Here is an 18,232-nt window from a genome sequence, read left to right as displayed (position 1 = left end):
GCCTCCTCTGGACTCGCTCCAACAGCTCCGTGTCCTTCTGATGTTGGTGCCCCCAGAGCTGGATGCAGCACTGCAGGGGGGGTCTCACGAGAGCAGGGCAGAGGGGCAGAATCCCCTCCCTCGCCCTGCTGGTCATGCTGCTGGGGATGCAGCCCAGGACACGGTTGGCTTTCTGGGCTGCCAGCGCACGTTGCCGGCTCATGGTGAGCTTCTCGTCACCCATCACCCCCAAGTCCTTCTCCTCAGGGCTGCTCTCAATCCATTCCACACCCAGCCTCTATTTGCTCGTGCCAACAATTTATTCCCATGACACCTGCCCAGGGCAGACCCCCTTTTGTGAGCCTGCCCCTCCTCCCCGCCCAGTGCCTGCTGCCTGCCCCACTCACGTGTGCAGTTCTTGGCCACCACCGCGTCCCCGTAGTAGCCATGGGCACAGACCTCGCACCGCGCGCCGGCCGTGTGGTGCATGCATCCCGTGCAGGCGCCGGTCAGGGCGTCGCAGCTGCTGAACAGCATGTTGGGGTCCGTGTTGCCGCTGCAGTCGCAGGGCTGGCACGAGCTGCCGATCACCAAGGGATTGCCGTAGTACCCTGGGGCACACCTGGAGAAACAGGGGAGGTCAGAGCATGGCCACACACTGGGGGATCCGCATGGCTCACGCCTGCACCGTGCCTGAGCCTTGTGCGATCACAACAGTGCGAGCACCCAACACCTGCAACTGCTGCAGCCCTCGGGGATCTCAAAGCGCTTTGTGTTTTGCCTCACGCTACCCCAAAAGGTGCTTTACCACAGACTGCAAGTCAAGGCAAAGCACAGCTAAGTAATACACCCCCAGTAACCCACTACATCAGCAGTGGCAACAGCAACAGGGCATCTGCAGGCTGAAAAGGATTAAAGAAATCCTGCCAGAGCAAAGCACACTGCGGGCAGAGCCAACCGTTCCCTTTGCAGCCTCTATTAGGACAACTTTACTGCTGCCACAGCAGTGGCTGCACAGGACTCGGGTGTGCGTGGCCTCACAAACACGGGTGCCGTCACCCTTACCGCTCACAGCTGGGGCCAGCGTAGCCGGGCTTGCAGAGGCACTGCGTGTTGGAGCCCTTGTGCACACAACCGACGGCAAAGCTGAAACGACAAGGGGAGAGCAGGAAGGTGCAGTTACCCCTGACGTGGTGCCAGAGGAGCTGATCACTCGGTGTGGGCTGCTGGGGCCTTGGGTAAGAGGCCATGGATGTGGTTTGGGGCCATGGACAAGGCTGGCATTGGGGCACCCACCAGTGCCCTGATATGGCACAGCATGCTTCCCAGTGGTTAAACAGTGCAGCCAAACAGACAACCCCATCCAAGGGTGCTTACTTATTGGAGGCAACTGAGAGAGGGCACGGACATCCAACACACTGCAGGGGTTCTTCACCAGAGTGGCTGCCCACGTAGCCATCCTTGCATCGCTCACAGTGGTCCCCCTCCGTGTTGTGCTGGCAGTTCTGCAAGGAAAAGGCGGGCTGCGGGCTCAGCACTGACAGCAAGAAAGGGTGGGTTGCCCAAAGAATTCCCCACCAGGTATCTGGATGCTTCAGTCCTTCCCCTTTCCCAGAACTCTCTTTCACCCTAAGCTGACCCTGAGCAGGACCACCCCTGAAATGGCATGTGCAGCAAATGCTCCAACCCAGGCACAGTCCTGCCAGCTCAGTTACTATGTGAAGAGCTTTTTAATCACATGTTACAGACCTTATAACTCCAAAATACCACGCTATTTCACTGCTACTTACAAGGCATATCCCAGAGCCCGGCAGGCACTGATCCGAGTGGCCGTTGCAATGACATGGGATGCATTTTCCCAGAAAGAGCCCCTTGGTGTCCCTGTAGTAACCTGGAGCACACTCCTGAGCACAGAGGAAAAGACAGAAATCTGAAAAACAGCCCAATACATTCAGGCAAAGCAAAGAGACTCATGAGTTTCCAGGACAGAATTCCCACAGGGTTGTACTGATGGAGAAGAGATTAAAAGCAACAACAAAGGTTTTCCAGTGCAGTTCCTTCCTGCTTCTCGTCAATAGGAGATTAACTGGCCAGACAGAAGGACCTGCTCTCTGCACCACCTGAATGGTTTCTCCACCATGCCTCTTCCAAGAGGGCAGATGCAGCTAACAAACCTCTCCCAGGTGTACTGTGTTGTGGTGGGAGGGGAGCCAGGAGCAGGCTGCTGTGGAGGAGCCTAGGAGATGAAGTTCCTTCCCCTGGCACAACCCGAGCTGTCATTTCAACTGAAGCCCTCGGGGGTCAGCTTGGAAGCTGGTACTCTGGCACCACGGCTTTGCACACACATCCAGACCCCGTGGCTGCCACCTGCACCAAGCAGGAGGGATGGCCGGGACCCAGAACGTGACTGTTTGCCTCCCCCTCTGCCTGGAGCAGCCCGGCCGCTGCCACCCTTACCTGGCAGGAGTCCCCCTGGTAGTTAGCTGGGCAAAAGCACAGCTCCACATTGCTGGCGCGGACGCCTGGAGCTGTATCTGTTGCCACCTCCAGGACCACGCGGCGCAGGGACACGGACGAAGAGAGCTGGGAGAAAAGCGCCCGGATCTGCAGCTGCTCCAGGTTGGCCAGCACCATCATGAGCTCCTCTCTAGACACAGGGTTGTGCGTCTCCGTGTGCCTGAAGTTACCCTAGTGGGAGAGGACCTGGCATTACCGACCCCTGAACAGCCAGCCCAGCCTTCACCTCCCCGCTGTGGGGATGTCTCTCCTTTGCACAGATGAAACAGCCCTGGATCTTCACAGCCAGTTCTGCTGCAATAGGCAGCACCTAAAATACTGAGCTCAAAGCAATTGTCCCTTCTTGTATCAGCACTAGCGTGGCCAGCAGGACTAGGGCAGGGATCATCCCCCGTACCTGGCACTGGTGAGGCCGCACCTCGAATCCTGTGTTCAGTTTTGGGCCCCTCGCTACAAGAAAGACATTGAGGTGCTGGAGCGAGTCCAGAGAAGGGCAACGGAGCTGGTGAAGGGTCTGGAGCACAAGTCTCTGAGGAGCGGCTGAGGGACCTGGGGGTGTTTAGTCTGGAGAAAAGGAGGTTGAAGGGAGACCTTATCACTCTCTACAACTGCCTGAAAGGAGGGTATAGTGAGGTGGGTGTTGGTCTCTTCTCCCAAGTAACAAGCGATAGGACGAGAGGAAATGGCCTCAAGGGGAGGTTTAGATTGGATATCAGGAAAAATTTCTTCACTGAAAGGGTTATCAAGCATTGGAACAGGCTGCCCAGGGAAGTGGTGGAGTCACCATCCCTGGAGGTATCTAAAAGATGAGTAGATGTGGTGCTGAGGGACATGATTTAGTGGTGGACTTGGTAGTGTTAGGTTAATGGTTGGACTTGATGATCTTATAGGTCCTTTCCAACCAAAACGATTCTATGATTCTGTCTACACGCTAATCCTGCCCTTTCAATAGCATCTGAACACTTGGTACGCACTTGTGAGTGCAAACTCACCTCCACCAGCTGCAGCTGGCCTTCATGGGCCTCCCCTGGGGATGGGTAGGTGCCTTCCAGAAACATGATGCTCATCTGATTTCCCTGGGAAAAGTAAGGAAGGTGTCAGTGACCACCTCATCCTGCTCAGGCAGTAGCGGGGGGCACCAGGGAATTTCTCGGGCTGCACCTTCAGGATCACATCTGGGCGGGACTCCATGGGAATGAACACGTCCCCCCTCCGCGGGTTGGAGTGCAGCTCATAGCGCAGGTGCCCACCATAGGAGGAAACCTAAGGGAGAGACAAATTGCTGCAATGCTGACACCGAGATGGGTCAGAGCTGTCCATGTTCAACTGGAGCGTGAGCAACGCCGGCCTCTCGGTGGGCGTGCTGCTGGCCCACGCGTTGGTGGGGTCAGGGATGTGCATGAACGCTGGTCCAGCTGCCACCGGGCTCTTACCCGGTCCCCAAGGTAGGAGCTGGGTGCAACCCAGTAGAGCTCCTGGTAGGCATCTGGGAGGTTCTTGAGATCAGCGTGAAGGAGCTGCTCCCGCAGGCGCAGAGTCGTCGGCACTTCCTGGCGGTCGCTGCTCAACAAGAGCCACCCATTCATGTCAACGAACTGTGGGGGAAGAGCAACCGCAGATCTTCTAGGGGAGCTACAGAAAGTATTCGGGTGCTGATGCTCCAGAAGAGCAAGTCCCAGAGCAGCAGAAAGGATGATAACAGGCTCACAACCTCACACGCATCCTGATGAAGGCACTGGAAAGCTGAGCACCACCCCTGCCTCCTTCCTGGCACAGTCCCCCCACGCCATGACTTCCCACACCCTACGAGACCCAGAGACCAGGAGAATGGGCTAAAAGTGGGAGATGGGCACGGGGAGACAAAGATAACCTTCCTCACAGTGTGTCTTCCCGAGGGGTAGGACTAATGCAGGACAGAGACCCGAGGGCAGCCAGGAGCCAGGCGGATGAGGGGACAACTGAGCTGCAGGCTCTGGTGGCCCCGGCCCCCTCTCACCTCAGCTCGGTGCTTCTCCGCACTGCGGCAGCGATCGGTTGCACCAAAGCAGAAACACTTGGTGCAGCCCTTGGGGTTGCTGGCGTCCAAAGAAAACGTCCCCAGGCGGCACTGGTCACACCTCGGGCCCTCCACATTTTCCTGGAAGACAAGCAAAGCTCAACAGTGTCAGCAGCTTCTCATGAGGCCTTAGTGGAGGACAGAGACGGCCGTACAGAGTGATCAGAGCATAATGATGGGATGCTGAAAGACGATTAAGCAGTCCCTGAACAGGTTTTCTTGCATACCACCCATCAAACATTAAATTCACCTGGAGAAAGCACTTGTGAGCCCTGCAAAGGGGCTGGAGCAGGCAGCTCAGCAGCAGTTTGAGTTACTGCACGCCAGACACCCACAGCCAGGGCAGGAGAGTCAAGCTGATGAGAAAGTCACCGCGTGAAGGCATCGGAGGACTGACCTTGCAGTGACACTGCCCCGTGACCGGGTCGCACACGCTCGCTTCGGTGCCAGCCTGGTGGCAGTCACACCGCTGGCAGTTGGGGTAGTGGTAGTAGCCGGGGGCACAGAGGTCACACTGCCGCCCGATGACATTGGGCTTGCACCTGGATGGGACACAAGAGCCACAGCGTTAGAAACCTCTGCCCTGGGCTGCTGTGCAGGGAGCAGCCGGGCTTCCAGAGCGTCACCACACTGGCGCTGACACGATGTCGATGAGGGTTTCCCCATCCTGCCCGTTTCTCCCCTGCCGCCTGCCGACACGTCCCATCGCTCCGGCACGGACCAGGGATGCTGCCAGCCGTGCCCAGCGCCAGGACGGGGCTGCCTCACCTGCACTGCCCGCTGTCCACGTCACAGCCCGGCTCCGTCAGCTCCTGCACGCCGGGCCGCGAGCAGTTGCAGTCCTCGCAGCCGACAAGGGGGTGGCAACCGAAGGTCTGGGGCTCGCAGACAACACACTCCGGCTTCAGGGTGTGCGGAGGGCAGATGCACTGCCCCGTCACCTCGTCGCAGAGACGCGTCCCGCAGTCGCAGGCTGGAAGGGGCAGAAAAGGGGCTGTGTTTGGGGGAGCGAGACCTGGGCAGCCCAAGGAGAGCAGGAGGCAATGGATGCAGAGCTCAACCACTCTGCGGGCAGCTGGGCTGTTCTCATGCAAGTGGAGCCATCACAGGGCTGGAAAACACAGCCACCTCCCAAATCAGCCTCAGCCCTGGAAGAGGCAGAGCAGCAAGTGCTGGGAAAGCAGCGCAGGAGAGGGGACAACTCACGCCTGCAGTTGGGGAAGCCCCAGTAGCCGGTGGCACAGCGGGAGCACTCCCGCCCGATGACGTTGGACTTGCAGGGACACTGCCCGCCGAAGGGCTCGCACTGGCTGCCCCGCGCCCCGGCCTCGTGGCACCGGCACTGCTGTGCCCCGTTGTTGTAGAAGAGGGAGAGCGAGATGGCAGAGTCGCGGCAGAACCTCGATGACGTGCTGGGGCTGCAGGGGAAGGCAGGAGGAATCATCTTGCTGCACACCCTGACAGCCTCCCTACCACCCCAAAATCCAACAGGATCTCCTACAGCAACGGGTACTGAATCAGTGGGAGGGAGAACCTGTGACACTGAGATCTCCCAACCACCCACAGGTTTGGCCATTAGATAAAGAAACCCTTAACCAGATCCCTCCCCTGCCACACACGTTTTTGGGAAGGGAATGGGTTTTTGCTCCCTGAGGAGTGTGCAGCCTGCAGACAGCAGAGCAGCCACCCAAAGCCAAGGGTCTCACTTGATGTAGAAGCTGTTGATGCCACAGCTGCTGATGAAGTCGTAGGACTTGTCCAGGGGTTCCTCCTGCAGGTACTGAGAGCTGTAGCTGTCCTCAGGCACCACGAGGATGTAATCCTGCAAAGCAAGGACAAGATGGGTGAGGCAGACAGAAGTTCAGAAACTCAGTGATGGTGGGAAACATTCCTGTGGTCACACAGTGACAAAGATCCCCCAGGACAAACTCCATCCCTGCCGGAGCCACGTGGCTGGAGCCTGGTCCAGCATGGCCCAGGAGCTTCCTGGAGAGAGCCTCACCAGCCACAGCTGCTTGCCCTCTGGCACTCGAACAACCACAGTCAGGTCATTATCTGTAACATCCAGGATAATCTGGTCCTCGGAAACTACCAGGCTCCGGCACCCGTAACCATGTGGGCAGAAAGTAGCATTGGTCTGACCTGAAAAGACAACAAACCTCTTGGTCCCTCACTGCCCTTGCAGTCCCCATCACACCCTCCCGGGTTGGAACAGATGAGTCTCACGTTATCTTTGCACTCCTCAGTGAATCCACAGTTACCCTCTGGCATCAAAAACCTCCCAAGGCTTCTGCCTGCTAGCAGCTTGCCCCGGGTCCCCGCTCTCCTCACCTTGCCAGATGCGCCCACCGTTGATTAACACTTCCACGGGGAAGGTTGGATGGTTGGGCTGGTAGTAGTGCAGGATGAAGGCGTAGCGTCCGAGGGTCTGTATCCGGCTGTTGAACCCAACAGCAGCCTGGCCCGAAACAGGAGAACAAAGAGACAAAACCCCCACATCTGATGCCTGCACTCATGGCCAGCGTATTTATTATTATTGCTTAAATTTGTGCTCTCACTGCACAGCTGTCAGGTTACAGACCGCCAGGTCTTGAGACTTTTGGTGAATCGACCCCTCATGTCTCCGCACTCCCCCCTCTAATGGTGTCACCTGCAAAGCTTTTCCTGGGAGCCCAGAGAACCAAGCAGGGGCGGATGGAGATAAGACAGGAGAGTCCATGGGAATTACAGGTTCAGGAACAAGCTTAAAGTCCAAATTAAATTCTGAAAATGCTAATTGCCAACTTGCTAATTGTTAAAGCTACTCAACAGAGAAGGAAAACTTCTCCCTGCCCCAGGTGTCCAGTGTCACAGAGCCAGCAAACCAGCCCACCCCACACCCACGCCCCTACCTGCAGTGGCTGCAGGAGGATGAGCTCTGCAGCAGGGTCCAGCGCCGTGGGGGGCCGAGGCGCGGGCTCCACCGGGACCCCCGCGAGAGCCACGTGAACAGCCTGAGCCAGGGGGACGTCAGGGGCGATGGGCAGAGCCTGGGCCCCCTCCAACACGATCGACTGAGAAAGCTTCATGAACCTCGAGGGAACGCAGGAGCTGCTGCAAAACAAGGAGCAAATGGGATGTAAAGATCTCTGACGGAAAGAGAGAGGCTCCGGGGTGCTGGCAGCAGCAGCACGCCCTGTGACACCTGGCAGGTGACGAAGCACGTCTGCCGAGGGAGAGCTTTCTACCAGGACCTCCGGGGCTCTGGGACAAGGGCTCAGCAGGAAGAACAGGGACCTTGCACAGGCCAATTCCTGTGCAAATACTGATTCAAAGCAGCGTCAAGATTACGGGTACAGTGAGTGTCTCTTGCTGCATGTGAGCAAGCCCAGGGAAGCCTCTTCAGGATGACACCTGAGTGTGTCACAGGAGGCCGTGTGGTGGCCAGGTAAAGGACCAGCCTGCCTTCCCGTCCTCACTCCATTCCTGCCTGCTTGGTGGACAAGGGGCAAGGCGCTTCACCTCAGCCACACATTTCTGGGTCAAGAACTGAAAAGGCTCCAAACCCGAGGGGGAAGCAACTGCTTTGGGAAACAGCCACATTCATGCTAAAGCCCTGAGGGACCCGAGACTCTTACCTGTTGGATGAGAACATGCCATGGACGCTGATGCAATGCACCTTCGGCTCGATGAACTCCATGGTGAACTGCGCCATGGGGATGAGGTACACTTTGTGCTGCCGCACGCAGAAGAGAGAGAGGCCCGGTTACACGCCAGCCTCCCTGGGAGCCCACAGCAGTTCCTGTGCCCACCAGCGACCAGGCTGACCACGCTAAGCACCTCCTTAGCAGACACTTCACCTAACACACGGCAGGTCACACCTCTGTTTACTGCCCTTTCTTCCTTCCCACAAGCACTAAGGCATTCAGGAGCTCCAGATATTTATGGGATTCTTCTACCCTTGGCTAAGCGACTGTGAATGCCTTCAAGGTAGAACAGCAAGAGGCACTGCCACACTGCTGCAGAGCTCCCTCTGCAAAGAGCACCTGCTCCTCTCTGTCTTCTCCCAAATCCCAGCCCCATGATCTACTTCAAAACACACCACTGACCACATTTTCCACCTTGGACTGCTCACGACACAGACTAAGGTGTAGTATCCAGCCCAAACAGGACTAGAAAACCCTTCTACAGGCTTGGTACCACTCCTGCCTCTCTTCCTTGCAGCCTACCAACAGGGCTGCCCTCGCAGGGAGCCTTACCAGGAAGAAGTCAGCCAGATCAGACGTGAACCGAATGGTGGCCTCTGAGGTAAGTTCAAATGTTGCCATGCGGCTCTGGGCATCTACAGCGATCCCTCGACAAAGGAAACTGTAAGAGAAACACGTATTTTGAAGCCAGCCTTGAGCAGGGTCGTGACCCATTTCTTGTCTTGCCAGCTATATATCTTGAAGGTATTTATAGAAAGTCCCTGTAAAACTTTTGATGCCTTTTCTGGCAAATCACACGAGTGCAGTTTCCCAAGGACACCCCAGACATTTGTTTCCTCTCACAAAGGTTGCACTCAGAAGTCAGACACTTTTACAGCAAGGGACAGGGTTTGACCTGCACCAACACAAACCAGCCCATACGCCACCCCCTAAATCTGGGCCCCCACCAACGTACCCAGCTGCAAACGGGAGCAACAGATCATCTCCTGGCAGAGGCACCAGAGGACTACGTTGGCACAGGCAGTGTGCCAGGGATGCCATGTATTTCCCAGGGATGGACAGTCACTAAAACCCATGCCCAGCTAGAATGAGTTTGGACGTACACAGCTTAGACGTACAACGCTGAGGCACCGCTTTGTTTGTGTGATAAAGCAGCAAAATCTCAACGGGGGGAACCCGTCCTTGCCGTGTCAGAGGACTGAACCCTTCTCTGTCTCAGAGCTCACCATACCTGTAGACACACGGGTAGAAGATGAACGTGCCCTGCTGCATGGCTAAGTGCGGCGAGCTCACAGCGATGCCCACCGTCTGCAAGGCGTTGGTGTTGGCGTACTCCACCACCAGCACGTATTTCCCGGGGTGGGCAACAGGCAGGGACAGCTGGACTTCCACCTGGAGAACAGAGAGACGGCTGAGCAGGGGTCTCCTGTCTCACTCCCCATCGTGAGCATATGTAGGACGTCTGCACTACAAACCAGCCTCCCCTGCAGCTGAGGGGACAACGGGCCAACTTTTGCCATGTACCACGTGTGTCCTGGCAAGCCCTTTGCATGCAAGACCCTGCTTTTGGGTGCCTTGAACAACAAGGCACGCAAGCACACAGCTGCAAGACTGAGGGGGCAACAGTGGGGTGGACATGGGTGAAAAGCCCTTCAGGTAACCTGCCCAGGTGCGTGTAAAGCACCAGTCGGTGGGAGCAGAGGGATGAGTGCTGCAGTGCCCGCGCGAGGGACAGAACACAAGTGTCACTCACGTCGCTGCCGCTGCACATCGCCATGCGGGGATGGGAGGGGGTGAGCTGCTCCGTGGGACACACTCTGGGTAACCGGTTGTCCAGCCTGCACACGGCGTCCACCCCTGATGCCGCAGGGAATCCATCCACAGACAGGTACTTATACAAGAGGCAGCTAAAAACATTAAGAATTGCAAAGTATGGTTGTTACACCACGGCTGTAAGAGCCAAGAGCACCCATGCAGCCTGACCCCAGCTAGATGTGCAAAAGGCTTTGGTCCAACATGGAGGCTCCACTGCCCAAAGGAACATCTCTGGCTGGTGTGGAGCAAGAGACTGTCCATTACAGGACCCGTGATAGCAGCAACAACAAAAACCTTCTCCCCTTGCAATGTGCTTTATCCTGGGGACCACTGCTAGAGTAGAGGGGACAACTGGTGTCCAGAGCCCAACCAGCCTTCCTGCCAAGATGGACAGAGGTCCTGGGCAGCACAAGCAGAGGCACTGAGATGCTCTAAGCACTACCAGACTCTGCCCATTTGTTTTAAACAGTCCAGCAAGACCTAACTCATTGTAGCCACCTTGCAGGGCTGTTGACTGACATAAGACCTGGCACTGGGAACTCAGCCTAGCAAAGGAGAGGGCTGTGGTCTTACTGGTTGAGCTGGCCCTTCAGGGTCCATAAGAACACACACACTGCCTGCGCCATGGATGAGGAGATCTCTGTGTTGGTCTTCTGGCATAGCACAGGTTCAGCAGGCTTTACCAGCCACAGCAAAATGCTCCACTAAGTAGTTTTATTGCATCCAGACCCTCACAGAGCGTGGTCGGTATAACCCCAGGCCAAAAGGAGCTGAGTAGGTCCCACACAGCACGAAGACGTGGAGGCCCTTACTTCTGGGTGGCTTGTTCTGGGGCTGGCTGGTAGGTACATGGCTCCGTGACCTTTAGCTGCAGTATGGGAGCTTCATAGTACGAGCTGGGTAGCAAAACCAGATAGTCCTAGGAGGAGAGATGGGAGAGTCGGTTATGGTTGGGACACTTGCCCGCAGGGAGCTGCTGAAGCCCCCTGTGGTGGCTGGAGCATGGGGGCTGGTCCTTACCAGCAGCACACCCTCTGCTTCAACAACCAGAGACCAGGTGTTGGGGTTGAGTACGAAGGGCTCCCCAAAGCTGGTCTGGGGGACGGTGACAAAGGCTGGCTCCGTGCTGGGAGCAAAGACAATCTGCTTGGTCTGCTCTGTACCTGGAGCGGGAGGGATGAGAGGCTGTGAAGGGACTGGGATGGAAAACCTGGCGCTGCAAACTGGAGGCTACGCTCAGGGCAGCAGCTCTGCAGCGCAGCGGGGAGTCCCAGGCTCCTGCTCTCTCGTCGGCGCTGCCGTAGCAGATGCACCACAATCCCACACTGTCCCGGAACAAGACACATCCGCTCTGAACCTGCTCAGTAGCTTAATAGGAGCAAAAAAAAAATCAATCACTGCAATCCTTAATGCTAATCCACAGCTCTCGGTGTGCTCTGCATCCCTGGATTGCAAAGCATGGAGCGTTGCATGCCAAGGAGCGTTTTGCCAGCTAGAGAAGGAAGGAACTCATCTGTGAGGAATTTATTCTGAGACAGACAAAAAGAATTGCCCAGATACGCTCTTCCTCAGGGATATTCCGACCCCAGCTCCACAGGCAAGGCACCTGTCTTCTGGCAAGCTCTCAGACCCCCACGCTGTGCTCCTGTCTTTCTTGCCAGCCACGGACTCTGCGCCCCAGATTTAGACATTAATTTCAACTGACGGGACAGAACGGGTTTAAATTCTGATCCTGCTGCTGTCGAACAGCTCCTTGGCTCAGCTGACACAGTCCCATAACCTTTGAATTTATTAAATTTGATGCAATAACGATACAGCAGCTAGAAGCAGGCTGTCTGCCTGCCCAGCAGCCTTGGGAGCATTTTGAAGAGCACAGGTGAGAGTACGGCTGCACGGCGAGCAGATGAGATAAAGAAGGACGTGGGGAATGCGGCACGCTGACTATGCATGTGTGGTACAGACATCAAGGCATAATGCAGAGGGCCAGAAGCTAAAGCAAGGGCTTGTGCTACTGCTGGGATGGGTCAGCCCCTTCCCACGTGTGCCAGCTCCGTGACAGCCGAGCCCTCGCTTTCCCAGATGGGAAGCAGAGGTGAGGATGCAAGGAATGAAGAGATTTCCCTGAACAGGCAATGGGGTAGATTTCTTCACAAGCTGAAGTTTCACATCCCTTTGAGATGATACATGACACAAACTGAGATGGCTGCTGGAGATGGGGTGGGAGAACCTGGGGTGGGAGAAACTGGTCTGCAAATCATATACTCAGAAAAGGCTTCTGTTTTTGCAAGCCACATCTTCCAACTTATCTTCTTCCCAGGCTGTTTGTCCTTTACCATGTGAAGCCCATTCCACGCAGGCAGAACGTGGCTCAGTATCTCTGGAGCCAATCTGGCCCATCGAGGAAGCTGCCCTCCTGGATCCTGCTGCTGGTGCCTCAGGCTGGCAGCTTCCCTTCAGCACTAGGAAAATCAAATGTCGCTTCTGAGCAAGGAGGGAAGCACATTATAAGGCAAACGAGCTCTGCTGCTGGATAGGACAGATGAAATACTTCCTGAGCTTTCATGGAATCCTAAAGCACGAGCATGGCTCATGCTTCTCTTGTCTTTCTGCTGCATAATATGACTGGCCATAAAAGTAACCAGCTATTTATACCTTCAAAAACATAGTAAAAAAATAACATCTTGGCATTTCAAACCTTCCATATCACATCAAAGGCAAAACACCTTCTATGTCAACTGAAGACAGAGGAGAGCACTTCACTCACTGATAAATTATGTGGCTGGTGTCAACAGCCTTGTGCTGTGCACATACGGTCTGGAGGAAGAGCTTCAGCAGGACGATGCGGCTGTAGCATCACAAGGGGTAAAATCAATCAACCAGCCACCCATGGGGGCACTCGCACGGCCCCAGGGCTGTCCCCGTGCAGTCTTGCTCATATTGATTCCCAGAATGTTTGTTGTCCAGGTCTCTAGGCTTGTTGAGCCATCTTTTGGTGGCTCTTCTTCTCCAGCAGCTCATGGCTTGGTGAGAAGACATTGCACCAGAGTGCAACGCCTGTGTAACGTGCAGTTCCACTCTGCTTCCAAAGCCCACAGCATGTGTGAAGCCAGCAGCCTGGTCTGGGAGACGCACAAGGCAAGGGCAGGACTGCCAGAGTTTGGATCCAGTTCCCAGCACTTGGCCCATTCTGGTTTTGTGGAAACTCAGCTCAGTTCTGCCTGGGGCACTGGGGCGATCTTGTCCCATGCTGGAAAGGTTGCATCGAATTGTACAACAGCCTTATCTCACACCAGCCTGGCCAATAACGGGCCTCAGTACGGAGCCCCAGGCCTGGGGGCCAGCCTGCTGCTGCTTTGTTAAATAAAGGGGGCTGCAAACTCAGATCAGCCTTTCCATTGGAAGGGCAGGACTAACGGGTAAAGCCATATGGAACTGTCTTCTGGAAAGGATGATGCAGGAGGTTGCCTGGGATGGGGAGGAGGTGGCGATGGCGCAGGGGAGCAGAGCAGTCTGGGATCCTTACCTCTCCTTCGTGGCTGATAAGCTGTAATTTTGCCATACACAGTGGCCCCTCCTGAATTAATATACCTCAGGATGACATGGAACAGATAGAGCTCTGCCTCCTTCACGTCTACAGTGACTCTGATTTTATTCTGCAAAAAGCAAAAAAGCACACGGGGCACACGTCACTGGGGGGGCAGCTCCTGGCCGCTCACCCGCTCTGCGGGAGAGCCTTACCCGCCTGCCTACCTGCCTGCCTGCCTGCCTCTCTTCCCCCTCCCTTGCCATCCCATGGCACGGCTCTGGCCGGCCACCTGAGATGGGTACACTTGGGACTGGCACACCTGGGGCGGGCACACCTGGGGCGGGAGAAGGGGCAGAGGAGCAGTGTCGCAGCGTGGGATGCTCTGAGTTAGTCTAGAAGTGAAAAATGCACTTACAGTTGCCACAAACATTAAACTTTCCTTCCTCAACGACCGAGACCCTCCCTTGCACACTGGTGGGCCCCCGGCTGACGTAGCGGAAGACGAGGCGGAAGAGGTCGGGGGAGGTCACATTGAGAGTCACCACTACCTTGGGCTGGTGGGAGAGAGAAAGGGGAGAGAAGCAGAGCACACCTTCAATTACCTCCACCGCCGACAGCCAGCAGCCCAAGCGCAGCCGCTCGGCTCACTGCTCCCCAAAGCGACATGCCACAGCGCGAGGAGGGGACAAGCAGCACTGGCCCCGCTGCACAGCCACGGCGCGGGCGCCTCATGACGCCGTCCCTTTTGGGGCCAGCAACCTGCCTGCGGGGAGGGGGTGGAAAGGCTCTGGAAGATGCTCTGGGGCGGTTCGGCTATCCTAGGGCATACGCCAGGCCAGAGGAAAGGTTTTAAGAAGTTCTTGGTTATCGGCGTGTTGCTTTTGGGCTTAGCGTGCCGTAACCAGCCAGCAGGTACCGAAGGCCGAAGCGCCTGCCCTGCCGCTGGCAGGGCTCTGCCCAGATGCCTACAGAGGAGGCTGCAAACGGAGCCCGTGCCTCGTCCCCAGGAACCCGCAGAGCCAAGGACCGGCGGTGCCGAGGGAGTGTGCCACTGAGGGTGCGTCGGCCCCCCGCCTGCCTGGGTGAGGGTCAGGAAGGCTCCGGTCAGGAAGACTCCAGTTAAGCAGATGCTTAAAGTCCTACTCACTTCAGAGAGATCTAAGCGCCTGCTTAAATACCCTCCTGCCTACAGGGCAAAGCTGGGCTCTGCCCAGGGAGACTCCTCATGAGGGCTCGGTGTTCCTCCAAGCTCCACTTACACAAGTCTTCCCACTGGAAGGATCTTGCAGAGAGGAAACTACAGCTGAGACCTGCCAGCAGAGAGCCACGTGCCAGCCCTTCTGTCAAGGCCTAATTCTATCTCAAACGCCAACACGGGATGCAAAACAAAAGCCATCAGCTTCAGCATGAGCTCCATCTGCACGCTTTAAGGCTGGGAGCCTACAGGAGTTAGTCGCTTAGCTCCTACCTACGAATTCAATGGGAAATGGCTAACACATTTGGCCCCTCTGTTATTTTACCTACGCATGGAAAAGTGAAGGAAACTGAAAGTACACGCACCAGAACAAGGAACGTCTTACACAGGATGAGGCTGTCAGTGAACTGCTGCCCTGCACCCCACCCTCAAACGCACACACAGAGGCAACACTTCCGCAGGGGCCATGCAGAAAAAGAATCCACCGAGGAGAAAAGAGGGTCAACAGATAAAACAGCTTCACTTGTAGGGCTTAGGCAACTCCACGTTAGTGTAAACCATCGCTACAGCAAACCATCTAACAGCGAGAGCAGAGGCAGAATGGTAACGAGAGGTCCAAGCTGAACGTGGCAGCTAAGGAGGAGCCAATGTATTTTTGGGAAAGGGAGGGAAGGTTATGCCAAGAGTTGCAGGAAACAGCGGACTCAGATGAAAGAGCCACAAGGAAACCCAGAGACAGTGTTTATAGACATCCCTATAAGTAACCATCAAGCTACTACCTTTGTCTAACCGGATTAGGATGTCAGGGGATTCCCAGTTTAGGACCTTTCCCCTCATCAGTCTATGCCGTCCCCAGCACTACAGGAAGTATCTGCGCACACGGGCTATATATACACTGCGCTGTTTATGTTGGCCATCGTGTGACTTGGGGCGAAAGACGCGTGCCAACAGCACGTCAGTCCTCCAGTGGCCGCATCCTCCCAGGAGACCCCGGGCGTACCTGGATGGAGGACATCTGCGCATATCCTCGCCAACTGAAGCCCTCGAACTCCAAGGGGTTGTAGCCGAAGCGCACGGCCCGCCCAGCCGGCGTGGTGCCTTCCTCCAGCTCGAACTTCAAGTGGTGAAGATCAGGGAAATAATGGTCCCGCGCGGGTCTGGGGAAGAGAGGGAGCACCGTTACCTGCTGGGCTGCCTGGAGGGAGAGGCAGGAGGACACCTCCGCCAGGCACGCGGCTGACGGGGCAGCGAGGAGGTCCCCATCCTCGTGGTGGCCGAGGACACCGCTCCCGCAGCAGAAGGTGCAGCACCCCAAGGTGCATCCCCTGCCAGCAGCTTACTGGGTGCAGGTGGGGCCGCGTGTGCTGTGCCGGCAGCGACAGGCTCCGCTCTGCTCCTCGCAGGACGGCCCCAGGGCCCCGCCGACGTCGCACCGGCAGCCTGCGGGCAGGAAGCGCCTGTTTACATTCCCGCCGCGCTAACGAGCCCCAGTCACTAATCAAAGGCGCGGGGCCGCTATTTTTATTCCATTGTATCCACTTTCATATTGGCCCCGGCCCCACTTGGATCAGCTCCTCTTCCACCTCAGCACCGAGCTATTTCCAGACGGCTGCGGGAGGAACAAGGTCTGCAAACCCTCAGGGCCGGGTGCCGCAGCCCTGCCATAGCCAGCCAGCCTTGCTCCTTCTTCCAGCCCTGCCAGGACCACATGGGCCGGATCTCATCTTCCCCTGCTTCCCATGGGCATGATGGAGAGCAGCCAACCCCACACGTCCATGCCCACCTGCTCCCAACAGGAGGATGGGGTAGAGAGCTGCAAGGACGTGGCCAGTGGTTAAAGCACAACAGTTTCTGGCACCCAAGGGGGGCACCTTTCCTGGCCTTTCATTCCCCAACCTGACGGACCTGTGCCCAGCGGTGGCAAAAGCATGAACTTGGGTCTCCAAATCCACAGCAGGACACAGCCCCTGCTCTGGGCCATGGTCTGATCAAAAGCAAGAGGTGGGACATCTCCTGCCCCTTCCCTCCAAGGCCAACCGTCAGCTGGTATATGCAGAGCCACTTTCTCCAGGGTCAGCTCTTGTGGCCCCCCTCCTTCACCCAACACATCACGATGGGGGCTCACCTTGGCAGCCAAAGTAATTTGCGTTCTCCAGATTGAAGTAGCCATCTTTGCATGCCGAGCACAACTGGCCGCAGACGTTCGGTTTGCAGAAACACTGCCCGTCGCCCTAGAAGAGAAGCAGGCACGGAAGCTCGTTCCCCTCCACTGCTTGTCATGGCTAAAGCCGTTTCTCAGTTATTTGGGTCCTAGTCTGACACACTGGAGAAGCATTTTGAGTTTGATGCTCTACACCGCTTCCTGCGCGTGGGTGGGCCAGATAAGGGCCAGATAAGTTAAATGACCCAACAGTGCAGGCAAACAAAAATCCAGGCATCCTGGGCCAGACTCAGAAATATTTAGGTGCCTAATTTATGACAGGTCTTAATCTTATGTTCTCATGCAAAACCCAGACTGTGGTGCAACCTTTGAGAGCTCAGCGTCAGGACGGGCCTCTCCAGCAGCTGCTGCGAGAGACGGAGTTGGAACGCTCCCTGAGCACAGGCTCGGAGGTGCCTGGAGCAGCGAGGAGCAAACCCACCTGCTGGCACTCCGCGATTCCACTGGTGGTGCCCCTGGTATCACACTTGCAGCCTGGGGAGAGGAAGGTGAACAAGAGAGCCAGAAGATCAGTCAGCCCCTGAGCAGAAGCCTGATGGGGGACAGTACCCACCACACCAGAGGACATCAGCTGGGATAAGAGGAGCTGGGAAGTGGTCAAGCAGAGGGTAGCACTGCACAAGGGTTCTCTCTTCAGTTTGGACAGTTACTGTTGAAGATACAACTACCAAAGCCATTTGCCTTTTCTGCACGTTTGGCCATGAAAAATTAAGTGTGCAACGTCTGCAGGGAGGGCTGAGAATGGCACAACTCATTGCATGAGCTCTGTGTTTCATCCCAAGCAAAAAGCTCGAGGCTCCAGCCTTTCCCCTCTCCAAGCTGGGGTTAGCCAGACCGCTCCAGCTTTGACGTGCCACTTCAGGGTGAAGGAGGAAGGAAGGGCATCGCTTCCATCCAGCCATGATGGTTCCCACTGGCTTGGGTTTGGGTTTTGCACCATTACAGCACGGAGGGGACCTTTTGGGGCCATGCAAATGCCTTTTTTCCTTACTCATGCAGCCATAGGGGTTCTCTGGAGTCAGGTTCCAGTATAAGGGCTTGCATCTGTCGCAAGCTGGGCCTTCAACGTATGCCCGACACGCGCAGGAGCCCTGGGGAAAGGGAGGGGAGAAAAGAGCCGGTGAGAATTTGCAGCGCTGTGGCTGAACATGGTGTCTGCTTCTCTGACGTGGGGAATGGCTGCTTTCGGGCTGTGCTGAAGGAAGGACCTGGCCCAAAGTGACACAAAAATGACCTG

At 56.4% G+C, this 18,232-nt stretch overlaps 1 protein-coding gene across 1 annotated transcript in view; it reads right to left on the bottom strand.

The window, feature by feature from the left end:
- LAMA5 (laminin subunit alpha 5) overlaps positions 1–18,232 on the bottom strand; it is an 89,644-nt gene that overhangs the window by 16,298 nt on the left and 55,114 nt on the right. Inside the window, exons 18-45 of the mRNA XM_068416017.1 lie at positions 17,987–18,086; positions 17,417–17,469; positions 16,900–17,005; positions 16,115–16,214; positions 15,775–15,931; positions 13,995–14,133; positions 11,074–11,216; positions 10,866–10,972; positions 9,992–10,145; positions 9,470–9,630; positions 8,791–8,899; positions 8,170–8,267; positions 7,444–7,645; positions 6,884–7,010; positions 6,555–6,694; positions 6,259–6,374; positions 5,759–5,970; positions 5,321–5,525; positions 4,950–5,094; positions 4,493–4,633; positions 3,930–4,091; positions 3,658–3,759; positions 3,489–3,572; positions 2,437–2,667; positions 1,770–1,883; positions 1,357–1,484; positions 1,045–1,125; positions 387–601 (exon numbers count right to left, since the gene is read on the bottom strand). Coding sequence (XP_068272118.1) covers positions 387–601; positions 1,045–1,125; positions 1,357–1,484; positions 1,770–1,883; positions 2,437–2,667; positions 3,489–3,572; positions 3,658–3,759; positions 3,930–4,091; positions 4,493–4,633; positions 4,950–5,094; positions 5,321–5,525; positions 5,759–5,970; positions 6,259–6,374; positions 6,555–6,694; positions 6,884–7,010; positions 7,444–7,645; positions 8,170–8,267; positions 8,791–8,899; positions 9,470–9,630; positions 9,992–10,145; positions 10,866–10,972; positions 11,074–11,216; positions 13,995–14,133; positions 15,775–15,931; positions 16,115–16,214; positions 16,900–17,005; positions 17,417–17,469; positions 17,987–18,086 — 3,832 coding nt within the window. The remainder of the gene's footprint in view (positions 1–386; positions 602–1,044; positions 1,126–1,356; positions 1,485–1,769; positions 1,884–2,436; positions 2,668–3,488; positions 3,573–3,657; positions 3,760–3,929; positions 4,092–4,492; positions 4,634–4,949; positions 5,095–5,320; positions 5,526–5,758; positions 5,971–6,258; positions 6,375–6,554; positions 6,695–6,883; positions 7,011–7,443; positions 7,646–8,169; positions 8,268–8,790; positions 8,900–9,469; positions 9,631–9,991; positions 10,146–10,865; positions 10,973–11,073; positions 11,217–13,994; positions 14,134–15,774; positions 15,932–16,114; positions 16,215–16,899; positions 17,006–17,416; positions 17,470–17,986; positions 18,087–18,232) is intronic.

This window comes from Nyctibius grandis, chromosome 19 (genome assembly GCF_013368605.1).
Source record: "Nyctibius grandis isolate bNycGra1 chromosome 19, bNycGra1.pri, whole genome shotgun sequence".
NCBI classification, from domain to species: domain Eukaryota; kingdom Metazoa; phylum Chordata; class Aves; order Nyctibiiformes; family Nyctibiidae; genus Nyctibius; species Nyctibius grandis.
The sequence above is the reverse complement of the archived record's forward strand: the minus strand, read 5'-3'. Positions and strand labels throughout refer to the sequence as shown.